Source organism: Phoenix dactylifera, chromosome 17 (assembly GCF_051530095.1).
Source record: "Phoenix dactylifera cultivar Ajwa chromosome 17, Ajwa_hap1_PhDact_Kaust_v1.1, whole genome shotgun sequence".
Lineage (NCBI taxonomy): Eukaryota > Viridiplantae > Streptophyta > Magnoliopsida > Arecales > Arecaceae > Phoenix > Phoenix dactylifera.
The window spans coordinates 17,552,823-17,571,626 of record NC_143206.1 but is presented as its reverse complement, the minus strand read 5'-3'; the positions used below and the strand labels follow the sequence as shown (position 1 = coordinate 17,571,626).

Below are 18,804 nucleotides of genomic sequence, written 5' to 3'. Positions count from 1 at the left end.
CTAGATTAGACAATGCTCCTTATCACGAATAGGTATGTCATCAGATAGAGTAACCTGCGTCAATATAGGAAAACCACTTGAATTTCAGCCAGATGTGATGTTTTAAATGATTGAACTTTGCAACCCATTATTTAGTAGGACTAGATATAGATATGCTAAAAGCGGTACATTAAATAATAGAACTGCTTATATCTTCCAATCCTCCCAAAGTCAAACACCAATCTAACAAATACTCACATGATCAGACAATACAGAATCAGTTGTCTTTAAGAATTTGTCTGACATTAAAATCTACACATGATTCAATTGAACTTTCAGAATGTGCCTGAGATCCAATATTTGGTCACTTGTATCTGAAACTTAGGATTCCCATTTCTGATTTTTCAGGAACTCTGGAACATCTATTAGGCTTTAAGTCTTAATAGATGCTTTTATAACTTGTTTTTCCCAGTCACCTAAGCTTTCAGATGTTTTTAACCTCCATCTTCCTTAAAATTCAGTCATTTTTTTCAAAAAAAAAAAGTGGATGGATTCAGTCCTGTATATAAGATACTTACGAAAAAAGTCATCTGCTGGATCCTAAAATCAAAAGTACATTGGATCTCTAGGATTAAACTTAGGTAGGAGGGACCTTTCTGTACATGGGATATGGACAGCAGAAGCTTCATAATTGATCTGGCACTGCAAATGTGCAATTTTGTGGGAATGCCCTACTTTGAAGGGGCTAACAATTGCAGCAGCTTATCTGTCCAACTCATAAGGCAGGAACTAATTGGTTGGATCGGATCCATAGATAGACTCAAAACCAATTCGGGTTTCATCCAAGTCCAGGTCCCAAGAAGAAGCCAAAATCAACTTTGACCAAACTTAGCGCTTACCAGACATGTGAGAAGTACACTTCAGATATACCAATATTCTCAAAACAAGCTCTCAACGCATGCAAAATCAAACATGCCCTTGATCGGCTTCATTTGACTGATGCACTGCTGCTGTGGCCAGTATAGTTATCAAATGCTTACAAATTTAAGGACCAAGCATAGTCTCCAAACAAATAGAAGCATTGAATTTTTATAGGATAAGATTCCACCTGCAGAATGCAGATACTTGGTGTGAAGGGCCAAATAATCGTACAATCTCCAGCACCCTGGCGACTGTAGGTTTGCCTTCAACAATCTCCAATCAGAAATACTCTGACTGAATTATATTAGCCGTCACAGTAGAACAGCTTTCTGACCACCATCAGCACTTGGTTCCCATTTTGTTTCTAATTTCATCACAGAATAATTGAGATCACAGAAATCTGTAGAAACCTAATCTATTGAAACTTGAAAGGAAATGAAAGTAACTTCAAATTTGTCATAGGGTCTTTGTAAAGAAGTTGACCATTTAGCAAAATAATTAGTACTTAACTCAGGCTTCAGTACACTTGACCTGCTTTAGTGCACAAAGAGCAATCAGGCATGTGCAATCTGGGTTGATATTTCTTCAACAAACTGTATATTTTCATTCGGCTCATTTATAATTCTAAAGCTCCCTCACTTGAATGCATAATCCTCCTAGGACAGAAAAACACCTTCAGTGCACCAAAAATGACTCCTTAGTCTGTTCAGAAAGAAACCAGTGTTTCAGCACTCCCAATGTCTGTTCTCTTCTTTCGAGACCTCTTCTATAATGCTTCAAATAACCGTCGTGGCCACTCTCATTTTAACCACCTCTTTCACTTTTCACAAGCAAATTAATTTTCCAAAGCATATCATGTTTCAAAATAAGTTTATGCTAAATACCCACACTAGAGCCAGAGTCTTGCTGCGTCTAGATTAAGCATCATAACTGAATAAGCTTAATATTATCCCCTCCCCTACAAATTTGATGTCATTAATTTGAATGTTCTGCAAGTGAATTTCCTGCAGTAGCTTAATTTCAAATATATCTAAAATTGAAAATCAACTGATGGGATACAAAAAATAATCAACCTCCCACCGTAAGTTAAGAGTTGCATCATTCAGACATCTAGACCCCTTAGGTTCTCCTTTTGGAATATAACCCCTCACCCTGTAAAGTTCGGAAGATATTTGAAATATTTCTGAAATTGAAAATTAACTGATGGGATACAAAAAAAAAAAAAATCAAACTCCCACCATAAGTTAAAAGTTGCATCATTCAAACATATAGACCCCTTAGGTGCTCCTTTGGGAATATAACCCTGACCATGTAAAGGTTGGCAGATATTTCTTCCTAGAGATTACAGCAGTAAGGACAGGGGCAAACTATACAAGTTAAATTCACCCACCACTATAGAATTTCCCTGTTCTTACTAGCCAAGAGATGGCCCAAAGTTTGCGAACTCTAGTAAACATGTACATGTTAACACTTGCAGCATACACATCCTCAAATAATTTATAAGAAGGGGTAGACAGAAGATTTACTGTAATTCATAGGCATGTAAATATCACACCATATCCTTTATGAATAATTCAATTAATAAGCATGCTACAAGTGGAAAAAAAGATTGTGCATGCATAGTTGATGGGCTTTATTTTGTTAGGTCAAGGACAAGATCCCAAGATTATAAGGCAGAGCTACTGGGACCTCTTTGTAACTATAATCTAGTCCCCATAGGCCAGAAAGAAAGTGGTTGCTCAACAAATCTAACCATGGGTCTCTTCAGCGTTGATTCAAACTCAGAGGAAATCCCAGGAACATCCCGAATAAAGGGCATCGTGGATGATACACCATCTATCGCAGTAAAATTCAATCCAACCCTTTGGAGGTCTGCATGAGTATAAGGCCGATATTCTGACCCTCATTAAAGATTTAATACGTCAAAGAAAATTGAAGAGGGTTGTGTAGTTGTAAAGGAGAACATACAAGTGGGATAGCTGACTTCCAATAACTCTCCTTGGAAAGCCATATGTTGCGCAGAAGAGAAGACATGATTATTTGACAATTGAGTTTGATATTTTTATTATAGTAGAGTGGAGACTAACACTGACACTTCAGTCGATGTTCTTATTAGAAGTGGAATGTTCAAGGAATCAGAGATGGTTAGTAACCTCAGTCTAGAAACAAGATTAGATTATAGTTTAACTGACTGTATGTCTGAATTACTTCAATGATATGGTTTCTGAATGGTGGTGTTTCTCTTTCCCCTTTATTCATTATATAATGAATATGTAATTTACATTTTTACTTACACATATTTTTGATTCATAGGACCAAAAATAACAACAATCATATCAAATGACATAGAACAAGAAAGAGAGACTTTGAACCAAGATTAAATATTTTAAGACACATTAATGTGGAGTAGAAGACAAAGCAAAAAGGAAAATGATACTTACAAAGGGAACAAACCTTGATGATGCTAAAAGAAAAGGCAAAGAATGTAAAATTATAAAATTAAAAATGAAAAGGGCAAACACCCAATGTTGCATGGAATAGACAAGAATCAGATTCAAACACATGTTCAAGTCTTAGACTTGGCTAGGGCAATAAAAGGAACTGTTCGAATATGTAGAAAAAAGTAATACGTATATTTATATAAAATAGTAAAAGATATTATTTGTTAAGGTCTTCCCATATAAATGTTTCCCATCCAAATTTCCTAACTGGCTTAAAGATTTTTTGAAAAAAAAAAACACTTTCCAAAGGTATTTCAATATCTACACTCTTAACTCTCTAAAAAAACAAAAACTTATTTTTAAAATTATTACAGTGAGTCAAACTCATAGTTGGAGCAGTCCAACTCTTTACCAATTCTTAAGATCTACAAATAAAAAACAAATGAAAAAACTGATAAGTATCCAAGTGTTTGATGCAAATCTGATTTGGATGCATATCAAAATGGATTCTGGGCACTGGACACAAGTATCCAGGTAACACAACGAATAAATAATATTACATTACACAAAATGTAAAAAGTCAATTTGTCCCAAAATATACAAGAGTAGTAGGTGGACTAAAACGAAGCACTAAAAATAATATCAGAGTCAGAAAAAGCATTATTAAAAATTACATAAAACGGAGAATAGAGGTCCATTTCAAGAGAACTAAGCAAAATTGGGGGAAAAAATGGGCAGCAAGAAAAAAGTGACCAAGTTTTCTTTATGTAGTATCACAAGCACAACACAAGCAGTTCGTAAAGAAATATTTTAAGTATTTTCCGGCCAAGTCGGTTTGTCCGCCAGCATGCATCATGCTGGGCCAATACTAGCACCCAGCACGAATTGGCATGCACCTATTGGACCCTTGTTTAAGTTTTACTAATTACAAAATGATATTTATATCTTTTTTGACATGAGAAGGTGCACATACATGCATGCTGGCAGGTGACTGGCACACCCACCGGCACTGATACTTCAAAAGAAGTGAGAAAAGTAACATCAAATGGAATAACTAACCTCTTTAGGATTTTTGCTCATAATATAAGATGCAGCAATTCAGGGAGGTGGCTAAATGACTAGAATGCCCTCTTAATGGTTTATTACTAAAAGATAAGGCCCAATAAGAGTAAAAGCAATACAAAATGGTGCTCAAGACATTATTTGTCCAATGTATGGGTCCAAGATGCTCTAGCATTTTCCACAAAAGTAGGTGATGCATAAATATCAATCATCCCCAAATTCCTATGAAGATCATTTTCTGCCACTAAGGGCTCGTTTGGTTTGCGGGAAAAAAAAGGGGGAAAAGTGTGGTCAACGGAAAAGTAATGAGATGCCTCTTGTTTGGTTGGAGTTTTCAAAGGAGAGAGACAGGAAAGTTATATTCCTATGGGAATATGATTCCCATATTTTATGGGAAAGTCTTTTCCATGAGAAACATGGAAAAGTTACTTTCCCATGAGGCGGGAATCACTCCATTTTTTTCTCTCCAAAAAGTCCCTTCAGCATTAAAGAAGCATTAAAGAGGCATTAAAGACCTAACTTTTATTAAGGGCATAATAAGAATTATACATAACTTTTCTAGATAAGTGGATGGCCAACCAAACATAAGCACTTTGGAAATTTGTCACTTTTCCATGGTCAACCAAACATGCCAAAAGTACTTTTCTAGGCATCCTCTTCCTAGGAATTTGTTTTCCAGAAATCATATTCCTAAGAGGGAAAATGCTTCCCGCGAACCAAACGAGCCCTAAGCCTTTGATGAAGAAAAAGGTGGCATGGCCTTCAAAATGAATAAAAGCGCCATTGACCTCTTTTTCCATCCAACTTTTCTCAAAAAAGGTGATAATCAGCTTCCATATGTCTTGGTGCATTTGTAGCAGATAGGATATGAAGCAATGTGAATAGCAGCCACACTATCACATTGTAGCTCTAGAGTTTCTTTTACATTCAACATTCGGCTGAAACTCTTGCATGAATTTTTATGCCTTAATTAACTCAGCTTTTGCCAGCATTACCACCACATAACTCAACCAAGCTAGTAGCAACGGCCAGAAGATAGCTGATAGAACTAAGTGGAATAATGACAAAAAGCCTTCTGAAACAACATAGCTTTGTATTAAGAAGATCATCCACAAAGACTGCCTTCATGAATAGCTAAGTGACGGAACGAGGTCCTGAAAAGAGAGAAACTTTAACGGACTTGTATTTGTATGAGAGATGGCTTGATAGGCATTGAGGAAAAAGGTCCTTCCCCCTTCTTTTATCAACAAGAAAAAAGGTTTATTCAAGGAACATATTTAAGTTATCGAAAACATGGTTAAAGGGCTATGTGTTGCAATTCAAATGAATCTTTATTTACAGAGGATCAAAACGAAGCACCAGCATAAGTTCCTATTTAACTTGTCATAAACAAATAAGATATTTAAAAAACCGGTTCCATCAAGTTTGTTGAATAATATGGTTTCAATTAATACATGAAATTTGCACTTTATGTGAAGAAATAAATGCCAAGAAGACCCCCTTCGGAATTAATGGAAAAGACATGAACTAACTTTTTCTATTATCATGATCCTCTCATGTAGCCAACATCTAACTTAATTGAGGGCCCTGGACGACCCAGATAGAACTTAAAAGATTATAAAGTTATTTGTACAAATCAACATGCTAGGCAACATAAAACTAGTTTTCCGATGATGAAAAATATGAGACAGATGTGTGTCAAAACCTGGAAGCAAAGAGTCAGAAATAAACATTTAAATGGATGCAAGAGCTGCACCAATTAGGAACAACGCGGTGGACGATCAACTGAAACTGGTTCTTTTACAGAAAGCACTTGCTCCTTCACATAAATTATGAAAAAAAAAAGAAAAAAGGAAAAAAGGAAAACAGAAAGATAAGATTCTGCAGACAAAGAATGCAATTAGTGGCAAGAATGCACGCGGACGACAAATTAAGAGGACAAATCCAAACAATTGGAACAAGGTTTGCTAGCTAGAGTCGTAGTTTTCTCTATTGAATGATTATATGCTTGCATAATAGTAAGATGTAGCACAAGTAGGTAGAAAAATCATCGCTCCACAACATACAAGCGCTATGCACAAAGCACCAGCACGATTAAAAAGAAAAAAAAAACAAAATGCATCGAAATGCAGCAAATAGATCCAACTTACAGCATCAATCCTGAGCCAGCTTCTTCCGAGCAGCCCTCGCATTATCATACTCAAACTGGAGCACATCCGGTATATGCGACGTGTCCTTGATGTACAAGAACCTCCCCACCGCACTCTCCTCGATCGCGGGGAAATAGTCCACCAGTATACCGTTCACGATCCAGAACCACCCCACCCCGAGCACCAGCCCTATCGTCGCCCCCGCGAACACCTAACCACCATTTCAAATGAGATGAACAAAGTCCATCATCAAGCCACAACCCTCGACTTGGGATGAAAACGAGAAGAGAAAGCAAGAGCCTGACCTGGGCGACGGTGTGGTAGCCCAGGTAAACCCTGGAGTACATGGTGAGCACCGCCGGGGGCCACGGGAGGACGGCAAAGAAGAGCCGGGAGTGGGGGGAGGAGGCGCCGACGACGCCTTTGTAGCAGAGGAGGGTGAGGTAGGCGGCGCAGAAGAACATGTACTGGGAGTGGGAGGAGGGCCAACCGTGGGAGTCGCACATCTCGAGGGCGGCGCAGGTGGCCGGGCGGGACTGCTGGACGGAGGTCTTGATGAGCTCGCTGAGGACCTGCGACACGAGGAGGCCCACCGCGAAGCACAAGCCCTGGAGCTCCCGCCGGAAGATGAAGTGGGTCACGAAACCCCCCAGGCTTATGAACACCGGGATCAAGGAGACCCAGGCCAGGAAGTGGCCCAGCGAGTCGCCCCGCCGGTACCGGACGTGGGTCAGGGTCACCGCCTTCAGCGCCGCCGCCACCGGCGGCGAGGGACTCGCCATTCCGTTTGAAGGCGTTTGCTAGAGTCGGCGTTGCAGATCGAAGAGCGATCTCGCCACCACTTTCTCTTTTCTTTTATTATTTTTTCAGTTCTAGGTTTAAAGATTCCAAGAGGTGAGGAGGAGAGGACGGTTGAGGTTTGACATTTCGGGAAGTGACGATGCAGTGGGAGGAGGGATGGAGGATTGGGTGTGGGGATACGGATAGAGAGGACGGTGGTTAGTGCGTGCGTCCGAGACACGTGGATTGGATGTGGAATTAGGTTCCGGTGGGGTGGTTGCTGGATTGGTGTTTTCTGTTTTGTCGTGGGAGGCGGAGAGGTGATTTGATGCCCTTTCCTGCGTTTGGGAGTGCCGGGCCATCCGGGACTGGGAGGAGTGGAAAACCGTTGGTTGAGCGGTGGTGGTCTCGCCGCGCATACGATGGTGCTGACCAATGGTTTAAAGCGAGGTCCCTGTCGACTTCTTAATTATTATTTTTTTTTCCTTTCCTTCGTACAGTGATCTCCAAAAGATTTTATGTTGAATATATGGGACAGATTAAGTTTTGATAAAAAAAAATGGTCATTCTGATCTCAGACTGTTTCAATTCCCGGGACCTCGATCTTAACTGAGATGAATGGCCTTCGCATTGACCGGTGTGTTGTGTTGGTCGGTTTACCCATGGAGTAACACTAAAGAATATTAAAAGAGTTGCAATTATGGTCTTGGCAGCAGTTGATCAAGCTAGACCATAAATATACAACCAGCAAAATTAACATTACAGAAATATTACAAAGAATTGTTGCCATATAAGTATTGTGCCTTCCGATGAATGAGAAGATGGATACTCACTCGTCCCATATATAGAAGTGGTCGGGGACCGTCAGATAAGCACTCTCGAGTATTCTTTCGTTCACTCTCTCTCTCTTCCATTATTGCTCTAGGTTTTTGCTAACTTAAGTATTAGAGGATCCTCCATCGAAAATCTTCTGGCAAGCGGACTTCTTTACAGATCGCGCTAAAGCATCAATGTTGGTCCATCGGCATCCTAAAGCTACCTTTTAGCTCTTCGCCAATCCGTCTTCATCTTGATATCTACTAACTTTCGCATAGCTCGGGCCTCTTAGCTCTTGATATGACCGACCTCAGCTTGAATTCTAGCAGCAACCAGTTCAAAACTTAAAATAATATTTTTATTGGTTTTGAGATTATATATATGTCCATATTCTTCGCTTCACATTTTTAATGGATCTCACAACATTATAGTTGTCGCTACGTGATTCTTCAAATGCTTGTTGATGACTAATTATTAGTCAGCACATGAAATTTACTTTTTTTTCTCTTCGTCCTTATAGTTATTTGAAAATCACAATTACAAGGCTTATGCTAATATCATCGAAATTGAGCAAGTTTATAAATATACTGTATAAACTTCTTTGCTAATGACTGGGATAGGAGGAAGTTGGGATGAAACTGAATCACAGCGAAGTCAAATTCAGGTTACTAGGTTCAACATCCAGTGATTCAATTGGTTGCCATCACCAAATTACCAAATTTATGTACGTATTGAAATCTTAATTACAAAAACAAAAAATATGGACTCGACACATCTCCATGGAATCCAGGTTTTACTGTAAGGGAATGAACATAGACATCATTTCTTGGATTTGATTCATAATTAGGTACATTAGTTAAGCATCATAGGTCAAAGTTTTATTGCGTGTTCGTAAAATTTCCTGGATATGGGCTCGATAAGGTCCACTGTCAATGGGATTCAGATTAGGATTGTCGAGTGAAGCTCCATACTGTTAATAAAAACACCCATCATTTCTTAAAGACATCCAGAAATGGGACCCCTCTTTGCTACTATAGTGCCTGATTTGCTCTTATTTCTTGGGAGCTCCCAACCCCTGGCCACTTTACGGTGAATTTTTATAGGAGCCTACCCTCTAAGGGCAGAAGTGCAGGAGTGGCATTTATGATCAGAGACCATTGCTTCATGATGATTGCAGTAGGAAGATGTTATTCCTTCGAGGATTCAGTGTTTGGGGCAGAGCTTAAGGCTGTATGGGAGGGACTCTTATATGTGAGACACGTACTTGATGCTAGTTGTATCATACTAGAGGGAGACTCAGTCATGTTGATTGAGTACTTACGGAAGGTGGGGTAGGGGGAGGGTGAGGAGCAAGTTGAGGGAGTGTCGTGCTGCCCAGGTCAGACACGTCTTTCGGGAGGTGAACCAAGCTACAGATTGGATCGCCTCATTTGTTGCCCATCACTCTATAGATTTTCTATGGACCCAACAGTTCTTTGTTCCTTCTAGTTTATGTAGTCTTTTTGATAGTGATACAGTTGGCTGTACTCATATCAGAGCAGTGTGAGCAGCCCAGAAATCAGGATCGTGATGCATGATCGCATCCAAACCTCACGATGATTAATCTTTGACGGATAAGATTGCAGCGTCGAACGGTCCTTGATCGATGAGTTCGGGTGCTGTACCCCCGTGCTCGCTCGATACTCATCTCGTCCCGGGTGTCACCGCCGGAATCCACGAGCATTCCATGGCCTCGACGGCTCTCCTAAACCCGGCTTTCGCTATCCGCCCCTCGCCTTCCCTTCTCCGCCTTCCCAAACCCCACGCCACTCTCATCTTCTGCGGCCCCCGGGACAACCGCGGCCCGCTCCGCCGCGGCCGGACCCTCAGCTCCGAGGCCATCCTTGCCATCCAGGCCCTCAAGCGCGCCCGCGGCGACGAGCACAAGGTCGAACACATCGTCTCCACCACTCTTAGCCGACTTATCAAGGCCGACCTCCTCGCCGCCCTCGCCGAGCTCCAACGCCAGGACCAGTGGCGCCTCGCCCTCACCGTCTTCGCCGCCGCCGGCCGCGAGCCCTGGTACAAGCCCGACTTCTCCCTCTACGCGGCGATGGTCTCCACCCTGGCGAGGTGCGGGGTGGCGGAGGAGATCGATGTCTTGGTGTCGAATTTGTTGAAGGAGAAGGAGATGGAGGGAGGGATCTCGTTGGAGGACATCCGGGGACTCACCCAGCTCTCGAAGGCATTGGTTGCGGCTGGGAGGGGGAAGGTTTTGAGGGACATTTATAGGGAGATAAAGAGAGGGGGTTGCGACCCCGATGAATACTTGTTTAAGCTTATGATCAGAGGGTTGAGGAGCTTAGGAGAAGGAGAGGCTGCCGACGAGGTGGAGAAGGATTACGAGGTGTGGTTTGAGGGTGGTGCATTGACCCAGCCGCTACCTGTTTGATGAAATGTTTCACCGAGCAGTAAGGTTAGCTGCCTTGTGGTAGATCTCCAACCCTGGTGCTCCTTCTTCCTGATGTGTGATTCAGTAGTAAACTCCAACCCAGAGATCAGTTGGTTGAGTAGGCTATATATATATATATATTCTGGAGTCATGTATAGATGGAAAACTTATTACAGCGCGATAAGACAATTTCTTTACAACATGTTGCTCTTCTTTTCCCTCTTTCCTGAAGAAGTCTAGATGCTTAGGATTTGATATGTTTCATGATAGTTGCATGTTTTGATTCCAAATGTATAGCTTTTAAGTGGATTCGCAATTGCGCATGGCTTATGCTTGCATGCCTGAGTCTACCTCCAGGTACTAGACTCGATACTGCAATGTGCACACTTCCAAGACACTTGGGAGCACAACTGTTTATTTCCTTAACATCTGCTTGTGGTCTTTAAGGTGCTAGTATGTATGTATGTATGTGTGTGTGTGTGTATGTATGTATGTATGTATGTATGTATGTAGAAGTGCGAGAGGAATGTGAAAACAACAATAGTTCCGCATGAAGATCTTTCTCTGGAATGTAAGAAGGATCAGTAAAGTCTAGAAGCAGGGAGAGGCCAAAGATTATATAAGAGCGTAAGAGGCAGATTTATTTGGCTTGGTGGAAACCAAAGTTAGGAGTGCAAACGCGGCAAGAATGACCAGATGCTTGGGAAAGAATTATAAAGCTATTAATGCGGAGAATGCAGCAGGGAACGGCAGAATTTGACTGATCCGGAATAGAAATAGCAATAAAATAAACGAGATACATATCTCTGCTGGGACAAAAGAATTGAGAAATTTTTTGTTTCTTACTTTTGTCTATGCCTCAAACCTATATATATGACATGCCAGCGAAAGAATATGACTGATTACCCATTTTTATCCATTTGAAGTACTATTTGCAGGCACATTAATTTGTTTACGTGATGCAGTTAGCAGAAATATGAAAGTTGGTAATAAGTCAGGAAATGAAAACTAAATATGCATGTCTTGTTTTTCTTTTCTTTTCTTTTTTTCGGGTGGTTGGGTGTTGTTGGGGATCTGATGGGTATTGGAGCAGAAAAAAACTTATGCAAGTAATAAAGTGAATCGAGGAAGATTTTTTGTTTTGATCATGTGACTCTTTTAGGTTCAACATGTCAAATAAATGCATAGCTTGCGACAGGATCTGGAGACCTGGCAATATCTTCACACATTCCTTAACAGAGTGCATGCGTTGATCCATGCTAACTTGTTAATTAGGCAAAGATTTCTCCGTTTGCTAGCAAATTTGTTTGAAAAATGGTGCAGCAGACCTTCAGCACTGAGATAACCTTGCAGGAGATCGTTGTCTCTATCTCTAATGGCCGGCTCATCTCTGGGCTTGGATGATTTCCATTCCTTCGTAAGCTTTCTTGGCTATTGATCAAACATGAAAAAAAAAAAAAAGAAACAAAGAAAAAGGAAAACCTCTAGGGACTCTGATTTGTTTTCCCACTTCATCAATGGGACTGTTTCTTGAGACCTATATTGTTTGTCTCAAGGATATCTCTTTCAAAATTGCGATGGACCTGTATGTGCCTCAGTCGTTTCACTTAGTATTTCCCATTATAGAATGACCTTCTGAGATGCAGTTGCATTAAACAGTTTGCTTTGCATGTACTAGTGATTTGTAAACAATAACCTTACAAATATAAGCAGTAGATGAAAATCAGTAGATTGGTGACTTTAAGTATCGCAGATTGTTTAACGTACCAATTATCTCCCATGGGGATTTCAGTATTATCTGTTTGGCCTGAGAGTGCCTATGAGCATCTTTCACCAAAAACAAAAAGAAAAGGATATTAACAGTACATGGAGCAAGTCTGTGGCCCCGGAACGCTAAAACAAGCCATTCATCGGTAAGTAATAATTACCTTACACCTTTCAAAACCAGTAAAATATTCTATACAACTTTACAGCATGATGTAGCAACGAACAATTGACCATATTGCAGATAATAAGTGATCCTATGTTCAAATTGGTGGTCGTATCCACACTATTTACTCGAAGGAAAGAAAAATAAAAAGAGTGGCGCTGTAATGGCATTCCCTCAAGCACATAGTAATAGCATTAAAGCAAGCACTAGCTGAATTTTTTAGCAACTCCAATCTACATTGATTTCCAACTAAGCATAGTTAATGCCAAATCAAACGGTAAACTTTCAAGGTTTCCGAGCTTAACATATAACCAGACCTCGAGAGGTAAAATTTTTAAAGTATCTGAACTAGACATACAACTAAACTGAGCATCAACACTATCATCAAGATTTCTCATTTTTGAAGGCAATGCTTTTTACTCTCCCGGAGCAGAGACCCCTTGCTTAAGCTTTTCCCTCTTCAACTTCTTTTTGGAGACAGGCTTCTTCTTCTTTTGTGGAAGGGTCTTTTGTGCATACATGTAGAGAGCATAGTTTCCAAGAAGGAAAAACAGCACAAGACCGCCAACAACGAGCAAGACCACCAGGCCTGGGTTCAACCCTTTTGTCGCCTCCTCCCTGACCAAATTTTCCTGCCCAAAAGTATGATGGCCATCTTGTCACAGAAATGAAGAATTAATAGAGAGGAATCAAGGAAAATAGAAATGCCTCTGTTCAAACCACAGCCACAATCATAACTCATTGCTAAATAGATGAAAAATAAACCATATTCAGATTTAGAGAGAGAGAGAGAGAGAGCACTCAGATAAATGAGATTAGAATAAAAAAGAATGAAGATCAAACATAATAAACCATGAGGATAAGGTATGAAAGGTTCAAATTATATTTCCTTAACTACTTAAAAGTTCACCAGAAACTAAAGGACAAAAAAAAGAAAAGCAAACCAAGTACAGATATTCAATTTCATTAAAGTTGTGGTAAGATCAGGGAAAAATTCAAATAGAAGGACCATAAATAGTAATGAAATTTCTTCAACACGGCTGTTTCTTCCAAGGTGCAAAGAAATTCTTCAAATCATGAAATATTCAAAGAACTAATGCACATAACTAATGGCTTTCACACCATTAACATTGATAAGTTAGAATACAACCTTCAGATGTAAAGCAAAATGATTCAGCAGAATTCAAGTGTACAATACCTTATCACAGTCTCATCCCCATGAAAATGGATATATGCATAACATGGAAAATTGTGGTCAGCAATCAACTAGCTGAATCAAAAACATTATGCACCCAGAAATGGGCATTGATAAAATATTGCAATCAAGTTTTTGGTTATGTCTGTATTTCAAGACTATAATTCCTTCTTCTGATAATACAGAGAAGGGCTTTACATCATTAGAATCACCAACAATGCAGCATATCAACAACCTTTTCCTGACTAGCTGTTGCAGCAAATCCTGTTGGGCTTTCTTACTAAATTATATAGAGAGAGAAGGTAGGTGGGGAAGGTTCCAATCACAAATATCCATGGGATCACAATGCAACAGATAAAAATTGGAGATCTCTAGATGGTTTGGAGATTTTTGAATGCCTGCAACCATTATACCAAAAAACTTTTATTTGAAAATGTCCGTGCGCTCTAGTACGGCCTCATTAGATCACCTCTCTCGACAAAAAAGGAAAAAAATGGCTGCATGAACTCACCACCTGGGCAATTCAACTCAAGAAACTTAACTCTGCAATGTGCACATTATGACGGGTAAAAAGAATTAACCTCTAACAAAATGTGCCTTACAAACTGAACCATTAGTTCTCAAACTATCAAATTCACAATAATTCCCTAAATTGCAAGCACATGATTAATAAGCAGTAGCTGCATTGAATGCTGAACATGCACAACCACATGATCAAGGATGATCATGAAACTATATTCAAAGAACAGAAAAGCAAATGGTTTCCAATCAACTCTGATTTAAATTTCAGCCAACTGATACATGCAATACCTTGTATGGGTGAAAGCACGGTAGCCCTCTTTCCCCTCTCCTCTTCACCCAAAGGAACTGTTCTGTTGGGTCTATGAAAGGACCTGTTCTGTTGCAGCTAAAGGGAATTTCCAAGAGGTTTTGTTTTCCTTTTTTGGCAAAAGAGGATTTATTGATGTGGCTCATTCACAATATGGCATATTATCTAACATAATGCACGATCAAGTTTCAGGTCTAAGTAATGGATATCTTCTCATGTTGATGGAGAAGTCTCGGAGTGCCGAATGGAGTAAATGGACTGTGGGGCAGAAAGACCTCTACTCAAGAATTAGGATCCCCTAAAAGGGATTCACAAGTCAAATACATTATCTCAAATTATTCAATTGCAGAGATTTAACGCAATCTAGTATGTGTATGCTAATTTTTCAGTGTACTACTTATTCACCTCTGAAATTTTAATAACCAGGACATACAGATTAGAGAGGTTTCTTCGGATGGAGGGGAGAGGAAACAGTGGTATGATTTAGGAAAACTTTTGTTCTACCTTTTGGGATGCTCCTTAGATTGCCGGAAAGAGATAGAGTGTGGGTGATGTGATTCCCAGGTGTCAAATGAAATGCAAGGGATACGGATTTTAATTTCCTTTACTAACCCATCTCACTTGATAGGGGAATACAAATTTTATTAGAATGAGAAACAAATCATAAATTCTTTACAACTTGCAAATTTAAAACCATCTCATCAACCTGCACTGTAGGTTGCAACAAAATTGTTGTGAATCCGAAGGTCCTCAGCTAAGTTAAACTTTCATGCAGTTCTTAGAGAGCAAAGTAGCAAGAGTAAAAAAAAAAAAGAGAAAAAGTTGTAGCGAATAGAGGATACAAGAGTATTGTCGAGAAAACAGAAAATCTTAATAATATATGTGTGAGAGCCCGTGCGGGCATGTTTAGTCCCACATCGGTTATTCGTCGAGAAAATCTTGGATACTTATACGGGACTAAGAAACGCAAAAAATATATCATCTGGCTAGCTTTTTTGGGTAAGGTTCTGGGTTGTAATAAATGTTTTTAGAGTGAACTCGGCTCGTAGCTTATGTGGACTAGAAAACACTATAGCACTAGTTTATGAAGGCCGACCATAGACCGATTGTGGTTAGATTTGAATACACTTGAACCCTTAGCCTGAGGACATTGGGGCTTGAATGGGGGAGTACGTAAGAACCCGTGCAGAACATACCCTCCCGCAAAATGCATCTTTAGGTGCACTGGACAGCTAAAAAAAAAGAGAGCTTGAAATAGCTAACATGGACACCTTTAAGAAAAATAATTTATTGGTGAGATCAAACCTAGCCAAGATTGGAAGGAGAATAACGATAATAAAAAACCTAGATCTTACAGAGGATTAGACTATAAGCATAGGAATTTTGCTGCGATAAAGAGAGATCAAAACGGATCGAATTACTCCATTTTACTGTTAATATAATTATAAATGCCAGAGTTAACTGTGCCAAATCATATGACCAATGTCCAGACATTTTTAAATGTTTTGAAGAAAATGTTTATATCAGCAATATTAAATTAGATCATCTATACGATCGAACAGATTATCCTAAAAAGAATAATAAGAATTCAATGAAATAAAAGAATAACGAATTACAACTGGATCTGGAAAGATTGCTCAAGATCGAGCACCGATCGATCCATGCCGAGATTTTAGACAAGCAAAAGGATGAAGAAGACATATCAAGACTCGTACCGCACTACCAGAGAATTGCTCGTCCATGGTGCGAGATCCCACCACGCCGCCTTCGATCCCTTCACTGCCTTCCGATTTGGACACAAAATATTTCAGAAATCTATATACACCGCATGAAAAGATTGGAAAAAAAAAACGAAAAACGAGAATCCCTAACCAGATCAGAATAAAGGAAAAACGAATCGGTGATCCTCGAATCAAGAGTTTTTGGGGATCAAGAATCTAAAGAGATTATGGAAGGGAAAATAAGGGGAGGAGAGAGAGGAAGTACCTTTTAGCTCCCGATCTCTCTCCAATGCATGCGTGCCCTCTTTCAAGTTTTCATTTTCCCCACCCTTTTTATTATTAATGCGGTGGCCGGGACACGGTATCCAACTCGGACGTGGTCCCATAGCACCGGATTAGTTCTCTAATTGCATCCGTGCCTTGTTTTATGTTTTCACCGGTTGGAGACCGGTTTGGGTTCATTGCACTCGATTTGATATGCATACATAAAATTTGTAAATGAGGATAAGTTTTGATTGGATTAAATTTTATAAACTTACCAAAAATAAATTTTTTATTATAAATTATAAGATTTTTTGCATGAATATCCTACTATATATCAAATTTTGCATGAATATCATTCCAAAGTGATATTTGCATGTATATCCTCGTAAAATATTTGTTTTGCTATTTTTTATTTTTTTATTCTTATTTTTGCGTATGTATCTACACCATCTAACATCGTTAAAAAATTAACAATTTTAAATTAAAATAACTAAAATATCCTTAATAGATAGATGCATAAAAAAATATTTATAAGACGATCACGTTGAAAAAATAATTTTAAATTTTATTTTATTTTTAATTAAAATAAATATAGTTTTTATTAATGGTATTAGAATAATCAGTATATTAAGAACATTTGTGCAAAAACAGTATTTCATGAGAACTCAAAAATAAATATAAGTTTAAGAGGATATTTACGTAAATTTAGATTTTTTTAAAAAAATTCATGCAAAAAAATCCTAAATTATAAAATTGATGATGCCCTGGTGCTTGGTGAAGCAGCAGTGAATGGCGAGTTTGAAAGACCTCGGGCATTTTGTATTTCTTTCTCAATATTTCCATATTTTTTTGGATACATTCTATTTATTATTAATATTTTCATATCTTTCTATGCCTTGCTTCTTTTAAAAATTTATAAAAGTCTTTCGATTAAAATTTTATTTATTACTCTAAACAAATATATCTTTAATATATGCGCCGAAGGCCCGAAGATGAAGGTACTGAAACTTTTTAATTTTTTCGAAACACTCACCTATGAAATTTTCTAAAAGAAGATTAATACTTAGCTTTTATTTTAATTAATTTGTGCTAAATAGATGACATATTTTTAATCTTTCGAAAGTCATTCGATTGTTATTTTATTGATTAGTCTATATACATGTCTCATCAATTTATGCGGTGCAAACCAAATGAAGATATTTAGGGAATTTTTAGGGAAAGATTGATAGATAACTTTATTTTAAAAAATATCTGCTGAATAGATAGCAGATTTTTACTATGAATATTGGGCAATATTTGCTATGGATACTTGGCAAGATTGTATGCAATCCCCTTTTTTTTATATTATATTTTCTCATGTCTCCCATCTTATCGAAGGAACTGATATTGGTGGCCCAGCCCACTTGAACATTGTCCGGGGGTCAAATTATGTGGATGCTATTCAATACTTGTGCCCCAATTTGAGTCCGTTGGTATGTGGCAAGTGTTTATTGACTGACCCCAAATTTTGTGTTGATGGTATCAAATGGGACATGTAAATCTTTCTTACCATTTTTTTCAGGGTGCAAAATTTACTTGCTTTTTAATTGCACAAAACTTGCCATGTATATATTACTAGCAAGAAAAAAAAATTATGTAGATGTGTATATTAGGTCTACCCAACATTGAAATAAATCACCTATGGTTTAGGTAGAGATAGCAATTGGATCGGGTTGGACCTAATGTGGATCGGCTTGGATACAAGGTAGATCAAAATTCACCGGCCCAAATCTAACTTATTTATTAAATGGGTCCAAAATCAAAATCCGATCTTGTTTTTAAATAGGTAATCTAACTCGACTTGCGGCCGTTGAACCGAGTTAAACGTGTTAAATTGTTAGTATTACCACCCCTAAGTTTAGATGGCTTCATACCCCAAATCTAATTTGCATCTATATTGATCAAGAGTTTGGGAACAAATTATACGTGATCATGTAGAGAAATCATGATTGGCCGTTGTTATTCAGATAAGAGGTCATATATGAGTGGTGGTATATCGCAAGAGTCAACTTATTAAAAAAAATAAGGAAGTTATTTGTAAAAATAATCATCCAAAAGAGTCACTTATATAATGGATCCATCAGTAACAAGTATTTAAAGGAAGTCATTTGCCAGAAATTACTCTCTCTTTTCTTAATGAAGGCAAGAATACTTCATTTGAGTCTCCTCTCCAATATACTTGATACTACAACAATACTACTAAACATCAATCGCCTCCTATCTTGAATTATATATCCTGCAGAACG

At 38.7% G+C, this 18,804-nt stretch overlaps 3 protein-coding genes across 7 annotated transcripts; 1 reads left to right on the top strand and 2 right to left on the bottom strand.

Moving 5' to 3' along the window:
• Positions 1-6,366: 6,366 nt before the first annotated feature.
• LOC103706667 (lipid phosphate phosphatase gamma-like) lies at positions 6,367-7,452 on the bottom strand. The gene is made up of 2 exons (XM_026804503.4): positions 6,859-7,452; positions 6,367-6,764 (listed from the first exon to the last, which is right to left on the bottom strand). The coding sequence occupies exons 1-2, from the start codon at positions 7,333-7,335 to the stop codon at positions 6,558-6,560; spliced, it is 684 nt and encodes a 227-aa protein (XP_026660304.3). The 5' UTR covers positions 7,336-7,452; the 3' UTR covers positions 6,367-6,557.
• A 2,335-nt stretch (positions 7,453-9,787) lies between these two features.
• Positions 9,788-10,798, top strand: LOC103700440 (protein THYLAKOID ASSEMBLY 8, chloroplastic-like). The gene has a single exon (XM_008782383.6). The coding sequence runs from the start codon at positions 9,795-9,797 to the stop codon at positions 10,578-10,580; it is 786 nt and encodes a 261-aa protein (XP_008780605.5). The 5' UTR covers positions 9,788-9,794; the 3' UTR covers positions 10,581-10,798.
• Positions 10,799-12,699: 1,901 nt separating this feature from the next.
• LOC103706669 (DNA-binding protein S1FA-like) lies at positions 12,700-16,656 on the bottom strand. Of its 5 annotated transcripts, none has more exons than XM_088713422.1 (3): positions 16,521-16,656; positions 16,250-16,313; positions 12,700-13,128 (listed from the first exon to the last, which is right to left on the bottom strand). In XM_088713422.1, exons 1-3 carry the CDS (start codon positions 16,639-16,641, stop codon positions 12,927-12,929), a joined length of 387 nt encoding a protein of 128 aa, XP_088569548.1. In that variant the 5' UTR covers positions 16,642-16,656; the 3' UTR covers positions 12,700-12,926. The 5 variants fall into 5 exon arrangements, with proteins under 5 accessions (XP_088569548.1, XP_008789075.2, XP_008789076.1 ...); XM_008790853.5 differs by having other exon boundaries at positions 12,700-13,142; positions 16,250-16,317; positions 16,521-16,643; XM_008790854.4 differs by having other exon boundaries at positions 12,700-13,142; positions 16,521-16,580.
• Positions 16,657-18,804: the final 2,148 nt, after the last annotated feature.